The sequence below is a fragment of the Drosophila ficusphila genome, unplaced genomic scaffold (assembly GCF_018152265.1).
Source record: "Drosophila ficusphila isolate 14025-0441.05 unplaced genomic scaffold, ASM1815226v1 contig_751, whole genome shotgun sequence".
NCBI lineage: Eukaryota > Metazoa > Arthropoda > Insecta > Diptera > Drosophilidae > Drosophila > Drosophila ficusphila.
This window is the reverse complement of record NW_025064693.1, coordinates 151,643-170,265: the sequence shown is the minus strand read 5'-3', so window position 1 is coordinate 170,265 and position 18,623 is coordinate 151,643. Positions and strand designations below refer to the sequence as shown.

The 18,623-nt window shown below is 36.4% G+C and overlaps 1 protein-coding gene across 3 annotated transcripts; it reads right to left on the bottom strand.

Moving 5' to 3' along the window:
• Window positions 1-1,680: 1,680 nt before the first annotated feature.
• Window positions 1,681-17,374, bottom strand: LOC108100411 (integrator complex subunit 3 homolog). Of its 3 annotated transcripts, none has more exons than XM_043208842.1 (11): window positions 17,139-17,374; window positions 16,455-17,065; window positions 14,597-15,230; window positions 14,353-14,542; window positions 14,082-14,290; window positions 13,223-14,032; window positions 13,006-13,163; window positions 2,402-2,546; window positions 2,209-2,334; window positions 1,963-2,151; window positions 1,681-1,908 (listed from the first exon to the last, which is right to left on the bottom strand). In XM_043208842.1, exons 1-11 carry the CDS (start codon window positions 17,223-17,225, stop codon window positions 1,840-1,842), a joined length of 3,228 nt encoding a protein of 1,075 aa, XP_043064777.1. In that variant the 5' UTR covers window positions 17,226-17,374; the 3' UTR covers window positions 1,681-1,839. The 3 variants fall into 3 exon arrangements, with proteins under 3 accessions (XP_043064777.1, XP_043064775.1, XP_043064776.1); XM_043208840.1 differs by having other exon boundaries at window positions 1,681-1,904; XM_043208841.1 differs by having other exon boundaries at window positions 1,681-1,904; window positions 14,082-14,221.
• Window positions 17,375-18,623: the final 1,249 nt, after the last annotated feature.

The window sequence follows — 18,623 nt, the reverse complement described above, 5'->3', positions numbered from 1 at the left end:
AATTCGCCTGAGCGAGAAAGCTTTATTAAACCCCGATCCCCGCTTTACATTGACGTTACAGAGAGAAATACCCAAACGTTAAATTTTAAGATTTTTTGCAGCTACAGTAGAATCCGCTTATAGCGACTTTCAAGGGACCGACGAGTTTTCGTCGTTATACCCGGAAGACGCACTAAGCAAAAGGATATAAGTGTATAAGTCTGTCTGGGGACCAATCAAAACATCGAGATTTCGTCGCAATACCCGGCGGACACTATAAGCGGAGTCGTTATAACAGGATTCTACTGTATTTTCAAGTTCATATAATACATTACACTGTGCGACAAAATTTAACAAAATCTTTGTTTAAGTTACTTTTTTGATTGTTTTCGGTTTCAGTAATACTTTTATTTTTTTAAAAGTGAATTTTTTTCCAGATTTTTTTTTGGCTTTTTCAGAGGTATCCTCGCGTAACAAGTTCTATACGTAGTCGCCCAGAGTATAGAGCTGGGAGAAAAAATTTTTAAAGCATTGTGATAAAAGCCTAACGGTATATTTACGTAATACATTTTAATTATTAGATATTGAACTTGCATTATAATAAGCGTTATAAGCGTTCTAACGGTGAAAAAATATTTTCCCAATATGTGATTATAACGCTGTGAAATATGCAAAAACGCGCGTTTTTGGGACATTTGAGTGTGCGTAAAAGCTGATTGGCTATTGATATTAACAAATCCACAAACTTATATTCTTATTTTGATTAGTAGAAGTGAAAAATAAGAAAAAATCAACTTAAACATTTTTTTTGTCGCACAGTGTTATTGTTATTTATAAGTAATATTTAAGTAAATTGTACAGATTTCATGAATTTTTTAATAAAAATACTAATAATATGATTTTGTCTTTTAATAATCTTTTTTTTGCTTTAAAATAATAAAATGGCATATAACTGAAAATACAATTTCATTTTCGCAAACTGTGAGAAATTACGCAAATTTGTATACCTCTGGTGATAGGGTACTTCAAAGAATAAATTTTTTCATATACGGACGGGACAACGTCAGTTAGAACAGACGTATTTCGATTCAGATCGTGACGCTGATCAAGAATATATATACTTTATAGGGAATGAGGTGTCACCTTCACTGTGTTGCAAACTTCTGACTGAAATTATAACACCCTTTGATCTGCAAGGGTATAAAAAAAATTTCAAAGCGATACAAAAATAAAAAGCAAAGGGCAAAAAAATATGAGTTTTTCATTTTTAATGCCTAGTTATGTGTTCAAAATATTAGTATTTAAATAGTGTGTTATAGTCCGAACAAAGTACTCTCAAAAGCTCATAAAAATTAAAATTAGATTTACAATGATTTAAAACAAAAGGAACATCATTTCTAGTTAATCTACTTGGCACCGAGAAATTAATACTACTTTAGTAAGAACTGTCAATTAATACAACATAAAGCATCGTTCTGCGGTTAGAAAGGGAGGGCCAGTTGATAAGGAGCTTTCTTCTATTGGAACAAGAATGTAGGAATTGATTCGTATTCCTTTTTAGTAAGGCAAAAAGGAAAAAAATTTTAGACAAATTCTGTTCGATCAGCGTGCACTCCTCATCTTGGACTCCAAACAGAAGGCCCATACTCAAGGATTGGCCGGACCAAAGATAAAAATAAATTCTTGGTAACGTAAGGATCATCTAATTTGTTTAGCTTTATTTATAAACTTACTACATTTTTAGTTTTTTAAGTTAAAACTTGTATTAAACTAATTAAATTTCTTATTAAAAAACCCAATGACTCAATTTCAAACGTTTTTCTGCGAACCAACAAGTAACCATTGATAAAACTTAAAATGTCAGTCAGAATCATTATTAGCCTTTTTCCTTTTTTTAGCCGCTTGTGTCTTAATTTTTGACCAATCTTCCTAAAAAAAATGAACATTTTTTAATAGAAAAAATAAAATGAAAATTTTACCAACCTCACTAGAATTTTCATCTGAGGAGAATATAGTTTTGGAAATTTCCGAGTTTTTTTTGTTTGATGAGTTATGAATAAGGGTTTCCTTTTTACTGACTGGTTGCTTACGCCCACGGCCACTTCCTCCGCGTCGGCCAACAGCTGTAGTATCGTCTTCTGCGGCCAGTGCAAAAAGATCGCTGAACTGCTTCTGCATATACAATTCAAGCCTCAAATTAAAAGAAACTTTTATCAAATATTTACCTACCTTCGTGCTTTCGTTACTATGAGAGTAAGCTGTTTGCAATGCGCGCTGCATCATATCATGAACATAAAGCCCTGTACCGGTTCCATGTCTACAACTTCTTCTATAATGCTCTAGATGGTTTAAAATCTATTAAATAAACATCAATCCGTTTATAACGTTTTGCTTGAATTAATAAAACAAAAAAAAAACACACTTGATCAGCAGAGGGAGTTGTACTGGCAATGGGATTCCCCTTAGAAGGACGTTTTCGTTTGTTAGGAGATGAACCCGGATATTTTGATGTCAGCAGAGACGCAATGATTTCAGACAGCTTTTCTTCGTACCGTTGGCACCAAAATCTGTAAGTTTTTTAAAATAGTTTTGGTTTGGTTTTAAAAATTCTTTTTTTTGCATTTTTTTTATTGTTTTTTCAAAAGCCAATGTGTCGAGCACATTGTGTAAAAATGTTGAGTCAATTAGAGCCAAACTAACGGAGTGAGAGCGTTTTAAACGACCGAATTTTGACGTATACAAATACTTAAACTCGATTTTCTCGAAAAAAAATGCCATCTCACCACCATCGAATGTTTTTTATTGACACAGCTCTAGAATTTAATATTCTCTTAAAAAACTTTTGTTGAGGTTTTAGAAATTTTATCAAGTCTTTTGATGACAGCTCCTCGACAGAAGTTATAACCATTCCTATTCTTCAGGGGATTTATATTTTTTTTTCTCGGCAGCAGGAAAAACACTGTCTCCAATTCTCAGTAAAGTTTGTGCAAAAATTCCATGTTTTTGGTAAAAGACAATTTTTTTAAAGAAGGCTTAATAAAGGATGGTTTCAAACAGTACTTTATTTTATCTGTCGTGTTTCTCGTGGAACAATAGGAAGTGTTTGTCGAATATCACAAGAAAATAAAAACGGGATTTAATTGGCGATTAGCTGCTTCCTTTAGTAAGCCCAATTCCAAAGGCTTACCTCAATAACAATGTCTGTCTTTTCCAATCTGTATGGGCTGCGTTTTACCGGCTAAATGACTATTTTGAACTTTTTTGTACCATAAACATTGTTTTTAAGTCCAGCAGGTAGAGCTGGACTACGAGTCGGAAGGCCGGGGTTCGAATCCCAGGCTCCCCGAGACAAAGAAATGGTCTCTTTTTCCGAAGCTCCATTATTTCTATGCTCTACCGCTCACTTAACATTAGTAACAAATTTCGGCTCCCCGGATCCGCACACCCCCCGTCCACTATGGACACAACAATAGAACTTTCGTGTTTACTACTTAGTATACACACTCAAACAACATCAAGATCACTAGTAGAAAGCACGTTTCTATATTCATTCTCGCCGCCGCAAGATGGCACTTCAGTAGAAAAAAGCTCCCCAGGCCCCACGGGTCTATTCTTCGCATCCCCCCGCCAGATGGCGCTGTGATGCAAACTTGCGCCAAATCGGCAGCTCAAAGTGTGTAACCCCCCACGCCTCTCCTAGAAGGCGATAGGTGGCAGCCCCACCACTAGGATAGGTCGCTTCTGGCTAATCACCAGCTCGACTGAAATCAATCCGATTACAAAATCCAACACAAGATTACCAAACACAAACGGACCCCCTTCGATGACGACTATAGGCGTATCTAAAAGGACAAGAATAGGACAATGGAACGTTAGAACTCTAAGAGAGCCGTCTAGATTAGCACAATTTGAAGGAGAAATGGACAGACTTCAGGTCACAATAGCGGGGATCAGTGAGATGAGATGGAGCGGTAGTGGAGTAACAACATCAGCAAATGGTAACCTAATCTTGCACAGCGGTAATAATGAGGGACGCAGATATGGAGTAGGGATATTCGTAGCCAGAAGAATGAAAGAAACGCTACACTCCTGGACACCCATTTCAGACAGACTCATTAAAGCGACGTTTAGATGTAGGGCCAGACCAATAACAATCGTGCAGTGTTACGCCCCAACCGAAGACGCAAACGACGACATCAAAGACGACTTCTATGCCGCGCTTACTTCCACTCTCACTGACAAACCTCGAGGCAACATCACTGTTCTCATGGGCGACTTCAATGCAAAAATAGGACCCAACTTTACCAGAATGAGGTCAGCCACTGGGGGCCACGGTATAGGCACGCGTAATAACAATGGAGATAGACTAATAGAAGTATGCCAAATGTTTTCAGTTAATCATTGGGGATAGTATGTTCCCACACAGAGATATCCACAAATACACGTGGACATCTCCGAGTGGAAATACACGTAACCAAATTGACCACATTTGTATAAGCAGAAAATGGAGGAAGGTTCTACTGGTTATAAGGAACAAGAGGGGAGCATCGATAGACAGCGACCACGAGCTGATCATTGGGGAGCTCTCAATCAAGCTGGACCGCAATCGCCCGCGAAATGCTGACGACTCAAGGAACCACCGCCCGTCCCCCCTCAACATACACCTACTTGGCGAAACGGACATCAGCGCCAGACTTGCATCAACATTACGCACCCACCTACTACCGCAGCAAGGCCAGACATGGGAACAAATGTGCGATACACTAAGGACCACCGCAGAAGGCATCATTGGCACCCAACAACGAAGAAAAAACAACTGGATCTCTAGCGCAACGTGGGACACGATCAACAAAAGGAACTCACTGAAATTACTGGCTGATCGTGACAGCAATAGACCCGACGAACACTGCGCACTATGCAAAGCTGTCAAGAGAGCAGCCAGAAATGATAAGAGAGCCCTACTGGATAGACTGGCAGATAACGCAGAACGCGCAGCAAATGAAAACAACATGCGATCACTATACCAGACAATTGAACAAACTTCAGGAGGCTATAGAAGGAAGACCCAGCCAGTCAAAGATGCCATCGGATACTTCTCACTAGCGACGACGACCAAATCCACAGGTGGCGCCAACACTTCATGGAAATCAGCAACTCCGACATGCCTAGCAGGAGCGATGACTACAGAAACATTGCGCCAGCAAATGGGAACCGGAGAATATCATCCGCCCCACCCTCCGTGAGAGAAATCGGAAATGCAATAAAGAAGCTAAAGAACAACAAAGCTGCCGGGATGGACGGCATTCCAGCCGAAATCCTCCAAGAAATATTGCATCCGCACTTCTCGAGTGCATGGGAGAGCGAACACATTCCCGACTCCTGGAAATGCGGAGTCATAGTGAAAATACCCAAGAAAGGAGACCTTAGTGATTGCAACAACTGGAGAGGGATCACACTACTAAACACCAGTTACAAAGTCCTAGCCACAATTCTGAATGAACGCCTGACGGAAAAATTCGAGCCCACACTAAGAGATGAACAGGCAGGCTTCAGACCACACAGGAGCTGCGTAGACCAAGCCAACACCCTACGCATCATAACCGAACAAGCTGTGGAATGGAGAGCACCACTGTACCTCCTGTTCATCGATTTCAAGAAGGCGTTCGATTCAATAAATAGAGCAGCAATATGGGGAGCGCTTGCTAGGAAAGAAGTACCGCACAAAGTCATCGCCCTAATAAAGGCGCTATACGATGACGCCAACCTGGCGGTACTGCACAACGGGAAGACAAGTGCACCTTTCCAAACAAACACCGGGGTCAAGCAAGGATGCCCACTATCCCCACTGCTCTTCAACATTGTGGTGGACGAGGTCATGAGAGAAGTGTGCAAACACAAGCGTGGAATAACATGGAGCTTCACCAGACACCTAGAAGACTTGGACTACGCAGACGACATTTGCCTAATCTCTCACAAACTAAGCGATACTCAATCCAAAGTTGATGACCTCGTGAACCTAGCCAGCCGTGTGGGTCTACAAATTAACACGGCGAAGACAAAAGCGATGCGCCTCAATCACGCCAGCCAAGAAAATATCATCGTAGATGGAAACCCAATAGAATACGTCGAGAGTTTCCCATACCTTGGCACCGTAATCTCCAGCAACGGTGGCGTGACAGAAGATGTGACGAGCAGGCTAGCCAAAGCCAGGTCTGCCTTCGGGAGACTCTACCGCATATAGAGAAGCCGCCAAATAAGAAGAAAAACAAAGATACGGATCTTCAACTCATGCGTAAAATCCGTCCTACTATACGGAACAAAGACAATAATCCAGCAATTGCAGGCTTTCACCAACAAGTGTCTCAGACATAGACCTCTGGAAAATGAAGGGTGAAACAGCAATAACACTCCAAATCAGGAAGAAAAAATGGAGATGGATAGGCCACGCACTGCGAAAGGACCAGGATAGCATAGTTAGAATGGCGCTAGAGTGGAACCCACAGGGAAGCAGGCGTGTAGGCAGGCCTAAAGCAACATGGAGACGAACCGCCCTTCAAGAGTTGTCCCAATACAGCACCACATGGGACACAGCGAAACAGACAGCTCGAAATAGAGTAAGATGGAGGAATCTAGTCGAGGCCCTATGCTCCCAGGAGGAGTTATAAAGGAAAAAAAAAATGTATAGACTACTCTTAAGGGGTTATCCTACCCTGGAGGCCCAAAAAAGGCCTATTTTCGTGAATTTTTTTCAAAGCTCCTGGGATGTTCTTACAATTTTTGTTTATTGAATATGAATATATAATGCTTCAACTATAATCTGTAAAATTTTGAAAAGAAAATATTAAAAAATGAGCGAGTGAGAATGCCTGAAAGTTGACCCCATCAAAAATAGTGCCCTGGCGGTAGTCAAATTTTCTCCGCCAATTTTCATCTGAAATCGAAAATTCAAAATTTTTCTTTAAGTGTACGTGTCTGACTCGTGTTTGAACGAAGGATTTTTTTTAAAATTAAAAATTGAATTTTTTACAACGTTTTTTATAAAAATTACGTTTTTTGCATACATTTTGACCATATTTCGTCCTATAAAATAAGTTCTATTTGACCAAAAAAAAATCCTTCGTTCAAATACGAGAAAAACATGTCTAAAAGAAGTGTGCAAAAGGAGAAGTCGATCGGTGTAACAGTTTTCGAGAAAATTTGACTACCGACTTTGAAAAAGTCGTTTCGAGAAAAACGCGTTCAAAGTTTCAAACCCTTTGAAACACTCTGGAAAACGGCGCTTTAAATTTCCCCCATTCCTACAGTTTTCCTCCGATCGACTTGAAATTTTCGGACAACATTCCTTACACTTTTTACTATTATATAAAAATTTTTGAAAAAAATGAATTTTTTAAAAGGTCAGGGGTAGGATAACCCCTTAAGGGGGCTTCTCATGTAAAATTTAAAAAAAAATCGATTTTTTTGTTTTTTTATAAATCGATAGAATAACGTCTTGAGAGTATATTCCCGAAGTTTTATGACTCAACTCTCAATATGGAAAATATGAGTGATTGAACGAGCGCGCTCAAGTTCAAGACCCACACTAACTCAAAACTTTAAATCGTTTTTTCTCAAAACTATGATTTTAAAAACGCGGTACACGATTACGAAAAAACTACTGAACCGATTTTTGATTTCTAAAAAGTGTTTTGCAGATTATACATTGAACGAGTGCATGAATATCTGAAATTGTGAAAAAAAGTTATTTTATACATTTTTCAGCCCAAACAGCAAAAATGGCATTTTTTTTCAAAACGTGATTTCAATATTTTAAAATCGAATTTTTTGAAGTTGCAGACATTCATGCACTCGGGGGAACCTTGCTGAATAATAAAAAATTTTTTTTGTATGTTTCAAATGAAAACTTTGGGCTCCACACTGTACCGCAAAAAGTCCCTCAGCCGCGTCGAGCCACACGCGACCTTGAATAAGTCCGCCATTTTGTTTTTTTGAATTTTCAAAAAATGTTTTTCTCATACATACTTTAAACATGTCTTCAAATGTATGCAAAAAATTAATATAATTAATAATTCGTAAGGTAACAATGTCGGAAAAAATTTTTATGGAAAAGAGAAAAATATGGCTTAAATGCGTATTTCTAAGCATTTTCTAAAAATCATAAAAAAATACAAGAAAAATTATTTTTGAAAATTTTTTTTTGCAGTTCCTTTTATTTTTGTTTACAGAAACTTTTTGCATCCAAAAATTTTAGTTTTGAAGCCGAGGGAAAGTTTTTTTTTTCACTTTTTTTTTTAAATTGCCCTTTTCAATAAGTATAGAATGAATTGAGAAAAGTATGGTATCATTCAAATGGCATTTGAATTACCTTTCCATTGATACCAAAAGTTAAAAGAAGCAAGTTCAAGTTTCGAGTATATGTATTTCACTTTTATTTTGACAAAATACTTCTGGCCACCACTGTATAAGAATTTTCGTCTCAGTTTTCGTATTAACGGAAATTAATGGAAAAACAAGAAAGGAAGCCAGCTTCGGCAAGCCGAAGCTTATATACCCTTGCAGTCATTAAATATGTCGAACAAATACATAAAGGCTTAACAACATCGAAGTTATGACGATTCTTCTCTTAATTTTCCATATTGTTCATATGACAGCTATATGATATAGTTGTCCGATTTTGATCAAATTTAATTCGTAATTCAAGAGTCGTTAGAAAACTCTATACAGTAGAATCCCGGTTATCCGGATCAATTAAAACCAGGGGTATTCCGTATAATCGAAAATCCGGATAACCGATTTCAAAGCAAATCAAATAATATTTAAGATTTTTAATCATTTTTATACCCTTGCAGAGCAAAAGGGTATTATAATTTCAGTCAGAAGTTTGCAACGCAGTGAAGGAGACACCTCAGACCCCATAAAGTATATATATTCTTGATCAGCATCACGAGCAGAATCGGAAAACGCCTGTACGTCTGTCCGTCTGTCCATCTGTCCGTCTGTCAGTTTCCGCCCAAACTAGTCTCTCAGTTTTAAAGCTATCTTTCTGAAACTTTCCCAAAAGTTGTGAACCTATTGCACGCAGTATATAAGTCGGAACGGGCCGGATCGGGCGACTATATAAAATAGCTCCCATACAAGAAATTGAAATATAAAATTCTAACGCCGATGTTTTTGATCAGATCGACTTCAATTCTTCAAGATAGCGTTTTCTAACTACTATTGAATTATGGATTAAATTTTATCAAAATCGGATAACTCTATCATATAGCTGCCATAGGAGAGATCGAAAAATATATATATAATTAATGGAAATAAATTGATAACATCGCTGTTTTTTATCCCACGAGCATGATTTTTTGAATATCAAGTTTTTTAACAACCCTTAAATTGAGAAAAAAGTTTCATAAAAATCGGACTACTATATTTTATAGCTACCATAGGGAAGATCAAAAAATCTATGAAGAAATAACGAAATTAAAATTATAACTTCGTTGTTTTTTATCAGACAAGTATGATTTTTGGAATATAAAGTTTTCTAACGACTCTTGAATTACTAATTAAATTTGATCAAAATCGGACAACTATATCATATAGCTGCCATATGATCTATAGTCGAAAATATGGAAAATTAATACAAAAATTGTCATAGCTTCGATGTCGGTTAGCCTTTATGTATTTTGTTTGACATATTTGATTTCGGCAAGCCGAAGCTAGCTTCCTTTATTGTTTATTATGGAATAGGTTTTAATTAGATAACACGATACATAAAAAACAAGCTATAACGATAGATAATGAACTACATAATACCTATGTAATTTAAAATTTTGGTTGGAAATAACTTGTTATAGATTTTTGGCGAACGAATGAGTCCGGATAATCGGATGTCCGGATAATCGATGTTCGGATAATCGGGATTCTACTGTATTCCAAAAATCACGCTTGTCTGATGAAAAACAACGATAATTTAATTTAATTTCCGTTATTTCTATACAGATTTTTCGATCTTTCCTATGGCAGCTATATGATATAGTACTCTGATTTTTATGAAATTTTTTTCTCGATTTAAGAGTATTTAAAAAACTTGATGTTCCAAAAATCATGCTAGCGGATTAAAAACAACGACGTTAAAATTTTTTTTTCATTATTTATATATGAGGTTGTTTGGTAATGACATACCGGTTTCTTTATCGATTTTTGACGACGATTTTATCATAGTTAGCATTTTTCGATTTAAGTGCTATATGTGCCGTTGTCTTCGATGATTTTCTGCCATTTTTGGCTTGTATATGCCTCTCCTAAAGAAGTCCTTGCCCCTACTGGCAAAAAACACGGCGATTCGATTTTCACAATCCTCCCTTGAACTCAATTTTTGTCCATCAAAAAAATTTTTCATAGCCAAAAACAGATGGTAATCGCTGGGGGCAATCTCCGGACTATAAGGTGGATGCATTAACACTTCCCAACCAAGCTCCCGTAGCTTGTGACGCGTCACCAAAGATGTATGGGGCCTGGCGTTGTCATGATGGAACACAACGCCCTTACGATTCACCATGGCTGGCCGCTTCTGTTCAAGTGCAATCTTCAATCGCTCCAGTTGTTCACAGTAGAGGTCAGAATTGATGGTTTGGCCATGGGAGCAACACTTCATAATGGATAATTCCTCTGATATCCCACCATACACTCAGTAACACCTTCCGAGCCGTCAGTTCTGGCTTTGCCACCGTTTGAGACGACTCACCGTGCTTCGACCAAGATCTTTTACGCTTTATGTTGTCATATGTGATCAATTTTTCATCACCAGTGACTAACCGATCCAGAAATGAGTCGAGTTTATTACGGTGCAACAAAGATTTGCAGATTGATACACGGTCGAAAAGGTTTTTTTTGGGATAACTCATGAGGCACCCATACATCGAGCTTTTTTGTTAAATCTTTCAACTTTAAATGCCAATGGACGGTTAGTTGCAGCTCCTCTGCGATGGTTCTAATAGTCACATGACGATTTCGATCCCCTATTTCCATGATTTTATCCGTATCAACGGTCACTGGCCGTCCGGAAGGCTTGGGTATTTCGGTATCAAAATTGCCAATTCGGAATCGCCTAAACCACTGCTCGGCGGTTTAAAGTTTTTCCCTGTGCGAAATAAAATTTCAAAATTGCCCGAGTTTCTGCGTTTGTGAACTCCATTTCAATCGATTGTAATTTTTTAACATGGAAGCTCATGTCTATATGTCATTTTAAAGGTGATGCCAATACCTTTCAAACGATATACAGCATTGCCAGATACAATTATATTTGACTTCACAAGCGAAGCGCTAAATTTGAATGTAGAAACAACAACAACAAAAACAAACAACCTAATATATATACTTTGATCTCTCCTATGGGAGCTATATGAGTTATCCGATTTTGATAAAATTTAATCCGAAATTCAATAGCAGTTGGAAAATGCCATCTGGAAGAAATCAAGTCGATCCGATCAAAAACAGCTGCCTGAGAATTTTTTATTTCGTTCTCTCGTATTGGAGCTATCCGATATAGTCGGCCGATCCGGCTCGTTCCGACTATATACTGCGTACAATAACTACACACCTTTTGGTAAAGTTTCAACAAGATAGCTTTAAAACTGAGAGACTAGTTTGAAGAGAAACGTACAGACGGACAGACAGACAGACGTACATACATATTTGGAGTCTGATCGTGATGCTGATCAAGAATATATATACTTTATGGGGTCTGAGGTGTCTCCTTCACTGCGTTGCAAACTTCTGACTGAAATTATAATACCCTTTGCTCTGCAAGGGTATAAAAATGATAAAATCGTTGTTTTTCATCAGAAAAGCATAATTTTTGAAATATAGTTTTCAAATTACTCTTCGAATTAAGTTTCATAAAAATCGGACGACTATATCATATAGAATTCATAGGAAAAATCGTCGAATATATAGAAACTTCATAGATAAATCGGCATAGCTTCGGTGTTGTTTAGCCTCTATCTATTTGGTTTGACATATTTGATGACTGCAATATATAAGCTTCTTCTTTTATATCCAGATTAATTCTGGACAATTCTGTAATGCTTGTCACTTTAATTTAATTTTCCCTAAAGCGAACACGGCTTGTGTACATAAAGTTTTGCGAACGTTTGTTTTATGGCTAAAATATATGGCCTTTGGCAATATAATCTGGCATTATACAGATAGATGCGGATGTTTGTGCGCAAATTCTTTTGTGTAGCTTTCTCTTTAATCTTAACAATTATTGTAAATGTTGTTTTTCGATTTTTCTAGAACCAATTCCCCCAACCAATTTCCCCATTACTACGATTGTCCAAATAATACAAAACCATTTTTTTCTCAATGTCTTTAGACAATTACAGTGTGCAAGGCCGTAAACCTAACAATAGCATAGCAAATATCCCAATTTTTTGAAAAAATTTAATTTAATTTTTGAAAAAATTAAAAAATTAACAATTTATCAAACAAAATTATAACAGCTTTGTTTTTAACAACTCATGAATATCGAATTCAATTTCATGAGAATCAAGACGTCCGATATCAAAAATTATGGAAAATTAATAAAAAAAAATTGTTATAAGTGCAAGGAAATATCAGCTTCGGCTCGCCGAAGCTAGCTTCTTTGTTTTAAAATTTAATCACTATCTGCCAAGAATCATGGATGTACGGAATTTTTTTACGATAATATGCATGTTACTAATTCATATCGGACATATGCATGTTACTAATTAATATCGGACCACTACATTATATAATATAACTGCCAGAGAAATGAAAAAATTAATGAAAAATTCGACCAAACTAGGAATCTTTAGATTTGTGATGACTGCAAGGGTGTAGAGGCCTCTGCTTGCCAAATCTTGCGCCCTTTCCTATTGGTTTTATTTCAGGTTGTGTGGTGGGGAAATATTTTGGTTGAAATCGCAGTTTTTTTTCTAAACCGTATCCATTTAAAAATATTTAAGGCTCGTGTAAAATAGTCCACAAATAAAATTGGGTTTCATTTACCTTAATGAAGAGGTTACGAAGGGATCACCCCTTGACTTTGCTTCTCTGCTAAGCATTAATCGAATTATTTCATTCGTTGGTTCTTCATGTTTTAACAACAATAGAAAGTGACTTAATGCTTCGGGGTGACTTCCAGCTTCCAGTTCTGGTAGTAGGTCCTAAAGAAACAGCCCAACTTAATAATTAAGAAGGTAATTGAATCGGTCAAATTACTTACCTGAATACTTTTTAATGGCACATCATGAGCTTGAACAATTTGCCATAGGCAAAACTGTTCGTAGGTCTCAAACTCAAGACTTTCTCTAATACAATCAATAAGTCCATCTTGTTTAAAGATTGTAAGCTTTCCTTGGGCTACCGAGTATATGATATCGCGGACATTTTTAGCATCTATGCAGCGAAGTGTAATTCGCAAAAGATCTGTGTTATTGGTGGCTATTGACTTAAACTCTCTGTATACGTCCGGAAGTAGCCACAAAAAAATATTAGTGTTTTCCCTTTCAAGCAGATCAAGGTCTCGCACCAAGCAATTGCCGATCTTATCATCTACCGCATCGCAAATTTGTCGGTAAATACTGATTTTAAATTGATATGCTTGCTGGGAATTTTTTCGCGTTTGAAGCTTGCAATAAGTTTTCATAAAGTACAGTAGCAAGTATCCAATTTCAGGTATGCGTTCGCATATTTCAGAAAGTAACATTTGAAATGGCTTTTTACTTTTTTCGTCGTTTTCATAAAGAAATCGAAACAGTCCATACAAGGGGTAACTAATACTCTTCGCCAAATATTTTTCTTCAGTCTTGCTCTCTGAAAAAATATTTTGTTGCGGCAAAGTCTCTCGTAGAATTGCAACAGTATTGGATATCACGTAGTTAAGCTGCGACTCCTCAAAAGCAGAGGCTGGTAATGGCCGAAAATCTTTTAAAAATGCTTCCCATGTATATGAGTTCCGCTTTGTAATAAATGCTTCAAACGACTCAGCTATTGATTCGTGCAATTCAACCTTAGGTTTTTCCTTTAGTCTCACCTGAAATATACATTTGATTACTTTTCTTATAAGTTGTTTAAATATTTACCTTTGACAAGGGCAAGTCATCATCGTCATCAGTGTTCTCGTCGATTTTATTTATTTTCTTCAAATTTTCGGACATTTCGTCGCTAAAAACACTTTCAATTTCTAGGTCCGTTGGCGTCGGTGCAATTTTATTACACTCATCTACCAAAGATAAGGTGGTTTCATTATTACTGTTAGGCCCAGTTCCCATTAGATCAACGTTTTCTGGTACTGAATATTTTCACAAAAAAAATTTTTTTATCAAATATATATTAAGGAACTTCAATACTCACCACCATGAAACGTTCGCTGATCGCAGTCTTTTTTTAAAAATTGAACAGGACTTGGGTAAACTAATGGGTAAATGGGTTGACCGATACTGGTAGCTGGTGAAACAAACTCTTTAAAATTTTCCCGTATTAAACTACGCAGTTCTCTATCAAGCTTCGGCGACTCAAAAAGGGGCTGTATATTTGGTATAACCTGGATTTAACAAAAATGATTAACTTCAAAATGTTTTTGTGTTTGTTAAATTACCTGCTTTTCCAGAATCAATTTTAACGAATTATTGACACCCAATCGAATTTTATCTTCATGAGAAACACAAAAATTTTTTGTAATTCGACATAGGAAATCAAGTAACGTGCTACTGACAAAAGGATGATTTCTAATAGAGTGGTACATAACAAGAATCCCAGGCTCTATGTTCATAATATTATCTTTTATAGGATCAAAAAACAACCAATCATAAAATAAGGACAACTTTGCATTTGCTGATGCAATCGGATTGGTGCACGACGAAATAAGCCAACCTATTATGGCCCATCGCGGTATAATATCTGAACACAGCATATCATTTGTTGGATGTATTACATTTATAATAAATCGAATCAAGTCTGACCGTAAGCTGTGAGACTCCAGTGTTGCGAAATATTTATCCTGGAACCAATCTTGGTATCTTTTCTGATTGCCAAACTTAACAGACGATGCTAAAAAGCTTATTTTTCGTTCCATCTCTGGTAAAAGACGACATTGAAGAAACCTTCTACTTGTCCGAATTTGTAGCAACTGCCATATTCCGGTAAATGTCGGATGTAAACTTTTTGGATTATAAAGAATATCTCGCCATAGTTGCTCGAATTCTGGAATGCGGGCTACGTTCTGTAACAGGCTGTTTTAAAACAAATAGATTAAAAGTAATATTATTATGATAAATTGTTTAGACTATACTCAAACCAAAAAAATTTTCGCATCAAAATTTAAAATTCTTCTATAAACAAGAAAGAAAGCGAGCTTCGGCAAACCGAAGCTTATATACCCTTGCAGTCATAAAATATGTCGAACAAAATTGCATAAAGGTCAAAAACTGAGACTGGTTTAAAGAGAAATAGACAGACCGACGACGGACAGACGTATTTCGATTCAGACCGTGATGCTGATCAAGAATATATATACTTTATGGGGTCTGAGGTGTCTCCCTTACTGCGTTGCAAACTTGTGACTGAAATTATAATACCCTTTGCTTTGCAAGGGTATAAAAAACGAGACATAAATTAGGTCCATATTTAAAACGGTAAGTCTACAAAAATTTTGTTCATTAAGGGGGTCTTCCTATGTGATGGGTTGAAAAAATCGATTTTTTTCTTTTTTCATAAATTGCTCCCTTAACATGTCTAGAATACGGTAGTAAAGCGATTTTAGAAAATTCGAAGTCGTTTTAAAGATACAGCAGGTAAAAGAAAGAGCGGTTCGAAGCGCTGAGTTGGCAGTTAGAAACTTTAAACGCGTTTTTCTCAAAACTGTGTTTTTCAAACTTTCCTCCATTGTATCTCAGAAACGGCTGGGCCGAATTACTTGAAATTTACAGGGCACACTCAATATATGTAAACGCATGGAATGAACTATTATCAATCGAAAATTTTCAAAACTTCGATTTTTTTATAGCAAAAAAAAAAAAAAAAAACGCCAAATTTACAACTTTTTTTTCAAATGTCTATCAAAAATCCAATTTTTTTTTATATTCATTTGATTGTAGTTCATTCCGTGCATTTAAGCCTACAAATTAAAACGCCGTTTATTTTTTTTTTTTCTGATAAGCCGATCAGCCGGAATCGTGGAGGAAGTGGGAGCTCTTTTTTTCGATGCGGGGGTGTTCAGAGCGCTGTAACTCTAGTTTGACCGAATATTTTTTGCTGAAATTTTTTATTTATACTGTCCAAATATGTGTTAATAAATGATAAAAAAGTTGAAGCTCTAAATATTTACTGGTCGTAGAAAAAAAATCCTAAAATAACCCTAAAAAACAGGCCGTCACATAGGAAGACCCCCTTAAATGCAATAGTATGCAAGAGAAATGTAACTATATTTATAACTTAATATAAGGTTTGACAGTTACCGTACAAAATCCCTTCCTAGAGGTATAACATCATGGAAACGTTCCCTTATCAACGATATTGTAAACTTCACTTCTTTTTGACGGAGAGGCATCAATGCAGGGTTGGCGTGGTCCTCTATAATGCGGACGTAACTGTAAACGGTGGACTGTACAAGAAATGGATTGCCTTCTAACCAAGTTCTATACTCGATAAAAATATCCAAAAGGCTCTCGATAAGAAAAAGATTTTTGTGGGACGCATCTCCTCCGCCAGCCTGTCGAAGACAGTTCCAAATAACGTTTTCGACACTAAGTACTTGATGTTTAACGAATTCCCGTAACACCCATATTAATTGTCTCCGCGCTATATCCGTTAGCTTAGCATATTTCTCGGCGACTAGCACAGTGAGGTTTGCAACTATACCATTCATTCCATCTCTAGCTACAAGTGTTACGTCTCGGTATGTTTTAGGAGCTGTGGCAGGATCAGTTAACATTATATAGAGAAAACCAATAGAAATCTCCTCGTGCTGCTTGTCTTTACACACGATCTGCGACAATGTATCGTGCATCTCCTTTTCATCAAGTCCACCGATTTGCAACTGGAGATTAATAAACGCTCGCTCAAATTTCTATAAAGAAAATGTTTTAAAAATACTACGTATATATATTTTTTTATTTAAAATGTGGTTCAAATGTTCAAACCTCTTCAATGTCATCTTTACAGTCAACAGTTGTACAGACAAATAATTTAGAAACGTGAGCAGCACTTTTCTGTTGTTGCTGCTCCATTATTTAATTAATGTTAAAACTTATTTATTATGCTTTTATTGGAACTTGACTTTTTTTCATTGCACCAAAAAAAAACAAAACACAAATCCTTCGCTGAGTTGTTTTATTAATATTTTCTATTTGGATTCAAAGACAAGATATATTACAAAAAATTATGTTTTGGTAAGTGTTGCCAAATTCAACAAGCAGGGACGAGCGAAGTACGTCAAGTTAGCGTCAGATGGTGACTAACAAATTTGAAACAGCGTAATAAAGAACAAGGAAAGTGTTTTTTTTTATGTATAAGACAATCAACGAAAGAAAAATCATTTGCAATATAATAAGAATCCAAACATAAAAACATAAAAATTTAGCCTATCAGGCAGGCTCCGGTTTTCACTTTCACAAGATTCTCTCGTTCCCGTTTTCACTTTCACAACACTTTTTCGTTTTCAAAAACGGGCAAGTTTTTTTGTCAAAATGAAAAGTAAATGCCTTTTTCTACATTAAACCCCTTCTTAATTGCAAAAGGAAAAAAGTAGTTGACTCCTTGGTCTATTGATGTTCATTTCACACCATCAGTAGATCAGTCTAATTCGTATTTACTTTTTGAATAATTATTTTCTGACCCCATCTTGATTTCATAAATAAAAATATTTGCCGTCGGCAACAACAACTTTCGCTTTGCTGAGGGGTCGATAAATCTATTGCCAAAAGTTGTCGTGAATGCTGCCGTACTTGCAGTGGAACAAAACAACCACTTAAAAATACTTATAATGAAAAAGAAGAAAAAAATATTTGTAAAGAAAGTTAAATAAGCTTTTATAAATAAATATGATTAATTTCAGTTGTTTGAACAGTGAGAAACGATGTAAAAATGAAATATTCCGATAACGAAACGATGGCAATTGTTTGTGAAAACCGGAGCACCTAAACCGAAAACGTTAGTTTTCGCCCAAAAACGAAAACGAAAAAAAAAAGTGAAAACGGAGCCTGCCTGTATGAAACGTTATTAAAATAACCTACATTTTTCAGTAAGTTGGCTTTCAAATTTGATGTTCTTTCAAATCAAATTCAATTTTTCCCAAATCCAACACAAAGGCAATTTACAATAATGTTTGATCGCCATATTAATCAAATTCCACTCTGTGAAAGAATTCGTCTTTTGGGGAATAGGTACAGTAAAATTGTCTCATCAGATAATTAAAAGTGTGCAATATACGTATTTGCGACCACAGTCAGAAAAAAAATTAGATTTTCATGGTTCAAGTCAGGGCTGGAAAAACTGTCGTAAGTGTCATTATAACCTCCCTGCAGTTCTGGCTGTCACCCGGTATCTTTTGGCATATAAGCAATCAATGTGAAGGAAAGGAAAAGGGATATTCCTAAGTTTCCCCCTCTTTCTCACTCTTCGAATAC

Excerpts from the sequence above, each read along its gene's own strand:
- LOC108100411 (XM_043208840.1), bottom strand. The coding sequence starts at position 17,225 with ATGGAGCAGCAACAACAGAAAAGTGCTGCTCACGTTTCTAAATTATTT. Across the intron at positions 14,033-14,081 it reads ATGACTTGCCCTTGTCAAAG|GTGAGACTAAAGGAAAAACC; the intron begins GTAAATATTTAA and ends TGTATATTTCAG. Across the intron at positions 2,335-2,401 it reads CAACTCCCTCTGCTGATCAA|ATTTTAAACCATCTAGAGCA; the intron begins GTGTGTTTTTTT and ends TTTATTTAATAG.